This window comes from Cariama cristata, unplaced genomic scaffold, assembly GCF_000690535.1.
Source record: "Cariama cristata isolate BGI_N322 unplaced genomic scaffold, ASM69053v1 scaffold28682, whole genome shotgun sequence".
Classification (NCBI taxonomy): domain Eukaryota; kingdom Metazoa; phylum Chordata; class Aves; order Cariamiformes; family Cariamidae; genus Cariama; species Cariama cristata.
The window spans coordinates 3,750-10,419 of record NW_009602614.1 but is presented as its reverse complement, the minus strand read 5'-3'; the positions used below and the strand labels follow the sequence as shown (position 1 = coordinate 10,419).

Sequence of the window (6,670 nt, the reverse complement as noted above, 5' to 3'; positions counted from 1 at the left end):
AAAAAAAAAAAAAAAAAAAAAAAAAAAAAAGAGTCTGGCACTACCTTACACCTCCACCACTTCGTTCTGAAGGTCCCATGGCAGCAAAGGAAAACATAGCTTTGATTTTAAAGAAAAAAAGAAAAGAAAAAAAAAAAGAAGAAAAGTTGGGAGCAACACAGCCAGATACACTGCAAAGCTGGATTTCATTCTCATTCATTAACTGGAAAAGAAAAACAAAAAAATCCCGTAAAATGAGTACCTATTCTCCAGCCACCTAGGAAACCAAATCTGCTCACCATCAGCCAGTCGTTCTCTCCAGCTCTGCGCAGCGTGGGTGAAGAATTCATTATTCAGAGCACTGCCACTGAGACGCATCAGCCCATCAGCCCCAACCTAATGGGACAAACAGAAAACATTTGCTCCAGCCGTTCCGCAATCACGAGGCAATGCAGTGAATGGAAAACACCCAAGTGCTGCACCCTCCTACCTGTCTGTCAACCTCTGGAAGGAGGTAAAGAAGTTGCTGCTGAAAGTGTGATGGGAGCGCATTGAAAGTTCTGGAGTTTATCAGAGCTCGCAGGTTTGTATTGACCAGAATGGAACCAGGTGTTTCAAAGTCAATGTCCTCACCCCTGTTTCGTTTCATTTGCCCTGCAGTTTAAGGACAGGCAAATAAAATAAACATTGTTGTATAAAAGTATTTCAGCATTACGGGCAAGAAATTCATGTCAAACTACTACAACAAAAGGAGCAGGATAAACGAGAAAAGACTGCAGCATTCAAGTACGAAGACAGACTCTCAAACACACTAATTAATAGACACGCATCTGGAATTTTGATATGAGGTCACATTTCTGTCATATTCAGGTACAATTCTTGATGCTGCTCTTCAGACTAGGCAAACTTTTAAATAATTGTCTCGCTAATGTACACGGAGAAAGGTTCGGCCTGCGAGCCTCAAGATCGCCATACGCCTTCTGAAGGAAGAGCACCTTGGTGTTCTTTTCTCAGATATACAAGGACTTCAACGTTGCCTGCTTTTATGGTCAATTATTCTTCTAACTTTAATCAGAAGCACCTACCAGCGGCGGGCTTTCGGATACCTCTCAGAAGCTGCGGAGGATCCCTGTTTATTTCCGTTCTACTACGCAAGGTGGCTTTGCATAGGGCCAAAGAGCTGCTGCTGCTGCTGGACGTACTACTGCTCTCCCCATCCGCATGCCTTCCTGTGAAGCCTGAAAGCAAAACAATTTCATAAAAATATGCAAAGGACAGCAGAAGCCCAACTTGGAGAGTGGTTTAACATACAAGAATTATCTGCTAATAACAGATCCACTATTACAGGGTATTGCCCAGTTAGCAACTATTTTGATGGAGTTAAACATATACACAACTCCCTACAGTCACACGCATTCTCATCAAGCGTTAAAGAAATCCTCAGGCAAACTTACAGATAACTAGGGACTACTGATGAAAAGCTACCTATGCTGTCATTAGAAAACCACCACAACAAAAGCAGTGCTCACCGGAGGCAGACTCCATGTGTGCCCCGTTTACTTTCAGTGGTGTTAAGACAACGCGCGGCAGCATTACACCCGTCTTTTTCTTCTGTTTGGTTGTCTGCAGTCCGGAAAGAAAACAAAAACAAAACAAAGGAACAAAGACATTATGAAGGGGTAAAATAATCGTCTAAGCAGCACGTTCCTCAGTTAAAGAAGTACCTAGCTCCTAGGTAAATCTTCAGGTGTCATTACATTTGTGACTAGCAGAGAATCAAAATTACCCTCCTGTACACAATCCCTCCCCATACTGCAAGCTCCTCACCTAAGGAGACAGCCCCATAACTCATTCCAAGGCACCGGTGCACAACTAGTCCCTGTCACGCTAACCCAACTATCACGCAGCAATGAAAGCCTGCCTTCAGAGGCTTCGCGCTTCCCATTAGCCCCACTTTTCCTACCTGGGAGGCAGCTCTGTAGCCCTCCCTGGTAGTAGCGCGTCCCTTGCTCTGAGATTCGGTGGAACACGAGGCGTTAGAGGAGGTTTCATCAAGAGACACTGAAAGAGACAGGCACTCAGTCAGACATGGAAGTAGATCCCATAGTTTAAGATAAATGGCATTCAACACTTACCATCATTATCACCACTCACAGTGCTAGCCTCATTGGACTCGCAACTCTCTGCGTCTGCTGTATCCTCCAGCTCCTCCCCTTCTGGCACAGACAGATTCCGAGACCACTGCAAGGCATCCTTCTAAACGGGCAAACAGAGCTGGGATGGTGACAGCCCTCCCTCTCAACCATGACGACTTAAACCAATGGGAGCAGGAAGTTTAGTGCATATAGGTTTTAAGTTTAACTTTTTCATCTTCCCTATTTCAATCCTTGATGCAGAAAGGTATTTTAAAGTATATTTGGGCTCATAGTGGAACGGAAGTCACCTAAACTATTAGCACACTTTAGAGACACCTCCTAGACGAGTAACTCAAACCTATCCAAAATACGTAACGTTAATAATTCATTGCAATTTTCTGCAAGCAAGCAGTTTCTATTAAAGAGAAGTATCTCGTTCTTACTACGAAAGAACAGGCAGCATCAGAGTAGTCAAATACCAAGACAGTAAGCTTAAGAGATGTATTTACTACCTGTATAATCAAAGCCATTTCAATGCCATCTATTCTCAGCAAAATATGGCAATTCAACAAAATTTTCTGACAGCAGAAAAAAAGATGCAAATGAAATAGCTGAGATACCTGTTGTCTATCAAGCTGATATTTATCAGGGAATCCAACAGTAGAAAACAATGCAAAAGAAATGCCTAAGACCAGAAACATTTTCAACATTTAAGATTATTGGGACAACAAACTAAAAATAAAAAACGTTCCAGAGAGACCTCAAGATCTGAGGAAAATGTTGACGCTAAGTATTGACAGAATGCAGTGGAACACAAAATAAACAACCAGAAGAATGAACATACATTTTTCTATCAAGATTTTACTTGTAGCTACAAGCTCTCGGACCAATTTAATTTATTGGTTGGCTGTGTTCCCCTGTGGCTGGCAGAAAAGGAGCGCATGGGACTGTTTCGATAAACAGCCACCTGAGCTGGACACCAAGTACTAGAATAAGAGGGCTTATCTTGCTTGGGCAATTCAAGAAATAATACGGTTTTTTTAAAAAAGGGATTTATCATATATGGCTGAATATAGCTGAAGGGTACAGGCTCTAGCGAAATAATGAATTCCAGACACCCTTTCACAGGACGACCTCACATGCAGCACATTCAGCTCATACGATGCTCGGTGACAGTTTAACGCTCAGCTACGCATAACAAGCAGAACTCGCACCTCGGCCCTCAGTTGAGGGCAGGAACTCAGCATTTACCTTGAGTGTGAAAAGGCTGATGCGTCCAGGCAGTTTGTAAAAGAGCCCGTCACCTCCCCTTGAGTTGGAATGGAGCATGGCGTTGAGGCAGGCTAGGGGAGAAGTGCCACTGAAACAGAGAAAGAAAGAAAAAAACACCATAAGTTTTAAGAAATAGCCTTATCAAGAAAACCGAAAGATGTGAACAAAACCAGTGTAAATTGTACACATACGTGTTTCTGGACATGTCTTCCCTGACATGTCACAGACAAAACTGCGCTAGCAGAGTTAGATATGAAAGGTCTGATGCACTAATTTGTCAAGTCCTACGTAACTCCCTGGTTAAAGCAACCATCCTACGCTCACACTGATGGAACTTCTGTGCCACGTAATCTCATGTTTTCCAATAAGTGACACATGTACAGGCAGAAAGTTACCTGGAAGAGACATTAAAGCAGTATTGATTTCATTATTATTAAAAGTGAAACTGAAAACTGGACTGAGACAAAATGCTTCAAAGAAAATCGTTCTCAAATCGAAAACTTTGAACAATTTCTGTTTCCACCCTGAGTGTTTGTTTTTAGGACATTTCTTCACAAGTCTTGGCAACAGACAAACCTACCCTGTATCGCTTTTAGATATTATGAAGAAAATTTCCAGCCTTCTGTCCTGTTAAACACAGAAGGGAAAACACTGTCTAACAGACACTCCAAGCATGCTAACCAGCCACAGAGCACGCTTTCTTAGAATGGCAAAATAAGTAGTTTTCCCCGAAATGAGAGAAAAACAAACCAGTTAAAACTCTCCAGGGAGCTAAAACTCAGCAATGGTGCTGGGCCCAAGTGTCCTGGCTCAGGCATCAGCCACACAGGACCATTAGTGCCACCCAGAAGGAACACGGCCCTCCCAACAGACCAGTGTGACCCCCAAACCAGGGAACACTGCCTCGGTGTTGATTCAAAGGGAAAACCATCTCAAGCCACCAAGCTATTTCCTTCAGGAAATGGAGTTTCAGGAAGGGCTTCTATACAAGTACCAGCCAAGTCCGCGGCATATTTAGCTAGGCAGGATCACTGCCTTTATTCTGCGAACAATTATGCTCTGAAGAAAACAGTCTTTTCTTAAAAGCAGAGAATTAATGACCACGGAAGGAAAAGCAGATATCCCGAGGGAAAAACACCGACCTTTAAAGGAACAGTTTAGCTCTGTGGGATTTAACTTGACACATGCTCCAAAGTCTGGTCTTTCGTTACGTACTGTGACAGGTCACTTGTCAGAACTGGGAGAGCACCAAGATAATTTGCGTGCGTGAGAAGAGACCTGCTATTACCTTTAGCAGAGGACAGTCTATGCACGTAGATCTTCAACTAACTGCTGAAGTAATAGGACTGATGTAAGAAAGGTGTGGAGTATTGATTAAAACAAAGCTATATGAAGGTCCTCATCAAAAGCCTGTCTGAATCCTACTCAGAACTGTGAAACCACCACCCATATCCAAACTGGTGAAGATCTCCTCGGCAAGGATTGCCGGTGGCAGGTGGGCGTTCTAACAGCTCCGATCCTGATGCAGCAACACACGTCGGCATCGTCCCTCTCCAAACAATGGCAACTCCTACAAGCAACACCTCTGTATGCATCACCGATTTTCACTATTCAAACCATCCCAGCTGTTTCCTCATTTCAGACACAAATAAGGAGCAGAAACAAGCTAACATTTTGAGTTGTTAGGCATCAGAAGAAATTAGTTTACTTTCTGTAGCTGGGTAAAGTACAGGTTCAGGAAAGGCAAACACCACGGTGGAAAACAGTCCACAGAATCAAGGTGCGGAGGAAGCAAGACTAGAAACAGTCCACGCATCTGGATTCCCCAGAAGTCAATCAATGGGCAGCAACCAAGAGAGACTGCTTTTGCTGGCTCCGGTAGTCAAACTTTCTTTCTTTGCCATGCAGCACTAACTGAGGCATTTGGACTATCACGGTTACCTACTTTCTTTGATCTGCAAGACACTCTGTATTTCTCTTGTACTACTGTCACAGAAATAGATGGAAGTGCACAGGAACTTAACCAAGGAGAACAGGTTCCCACTCCTGTCGTTTTCCGAGGCTCCATATCAGGTTCTTTTCCATACGAAACCCACGTTGAGATGGGCATCTCCTCCGTACAACGTCAAGAGCCACAACAGTGTGAGCTGTGCTACCACAGTGCTCAAAAATCTGAGCAGAGCCAGTATAGTATTATATAAAATAAAGATGACTTTTTTGAGTCTTCTAAAACATAGTCTGCTCTAGAAATGAAGCCCAGAGGAGACAAAATTTAAACTGTTCTCAAACTAGAGTCACAATATCAGAAACTGCTGGGAGTTACTTACGAGAGAACCATACAAGTAAGTGGTAAGTACAACACAATGCAGGAGTCTGGTCTGCATAAGGCATTAATTTCACAAGAGGTGGATGAAGGGGACTCTGTATGTTATCAAAAAATCCAAAACCAGCTTCCAGTTATTGTCAAAGAAAAAAAAACAACAAACAAAACTCACAACCTGTAAATTGATGTCTATACTGTCATCTGAAATTACCACGCTGGAAGGAGAAAAAAGGAAGAACAAAAGTGGGCTGGAGATGAAGTAGAATTGCATGAAGCAACACAAGCCTTCATATGCAGTCTGCCCCATGCTCCACACTATGTTTTAGACAAGATCATCAATACTAACCTCATTTCCTTTAGTCCTTCAGCCTCTATGACCTGCAGAATCTGTTTTGGGGTCATAGGAGCGTCAGAGTAATTTTCCAGCACCTGAAAAGACAGAAAGACCACGTGTCATTACAGAATTTGCTTCTGCATTCACAGAACTACTCCATAAGCTGCAGTTCAGATCTAATAATGCCTCTTAAAACTTTATTCATCTGCAAAAGACATATGCTAAAAATTTCAGGCTACCTCAAGATTAGATCACGGTAAGCATCACAAAAGGCTTACCTTAATCTGGTCCCTGTTTAACGGAAATACAGACATGAAGGAGAGAAAAAGCAGCAGAATTTGGCCTTGACCTCATAACATGAAAACAGTGGAAGCTTTACCACAGACTTCAATATACATTAGACTGAGCTGCTGCCACATACAACCTTCAAAACTGTACAGTGGCTAGTGACCTTTAATGATGTAAATCGTTCTCCCTGCCGTACACCTTCCTACCTCTCAATAAAGCATCCAGTATTTTTCTAGCATTAAACGTATTACTGTACAACTATATAATCCAATAGCGTACCTTCCTTGGATTACTGCATTCATTTCATCTTCACTCCATCTCAAGAAGGGTACCACGGGT

At 42.7% G+C, this 6,670-nt stretch overlaps 1 protein-coding gene across 1 annotated transcript in view; it reads right to left on the bottom strand.

Moving 5' to 3' along the window:
* ASXL1 (additional sex combs like transcriptional regulator 1) overlaps positions 1–6,132 on the bottom strand; it is an 11,241-nt gene extending 5,109 nt beyond the window's left edge. Inside the window, exons 1-8 of the mRNA XM_009694853.1 lie at positions 6,056–6,132; positions 3,366–3,474; positions 2,115–2,235; positions 1,943–2,040; positions 1,509–1,602; positions 1,065–1,217; positions 470–633; positions 279–375 (exon numbers count right to left, since the gene is read on the bottom strand). Of these exons, the coding sequence (XP_009693155.1) occupies positions 279–375; positions 470–633; positions 1,065–1,217; positions 1,509–1,602; positions 1,943–2,040; positions 2,115–2,235; positions 3,366–3,474; positions 6,056–6,111 (892 nt within the window). The 5' untranslated portion in view covers positions 6,112–6,132. The remainder of the gene's footprint in view (positions 1–278; positions 376–469; positions 634–1,064; positions 1,218–1,508; positions 1,603–1,942; positions 2,041–2,114; positions 2,236–3,365; positions 3,475–6,055) is intronic.
* Between the last annotated feature and the right edge of the window lie 538 nt (positions 6,133–6,670).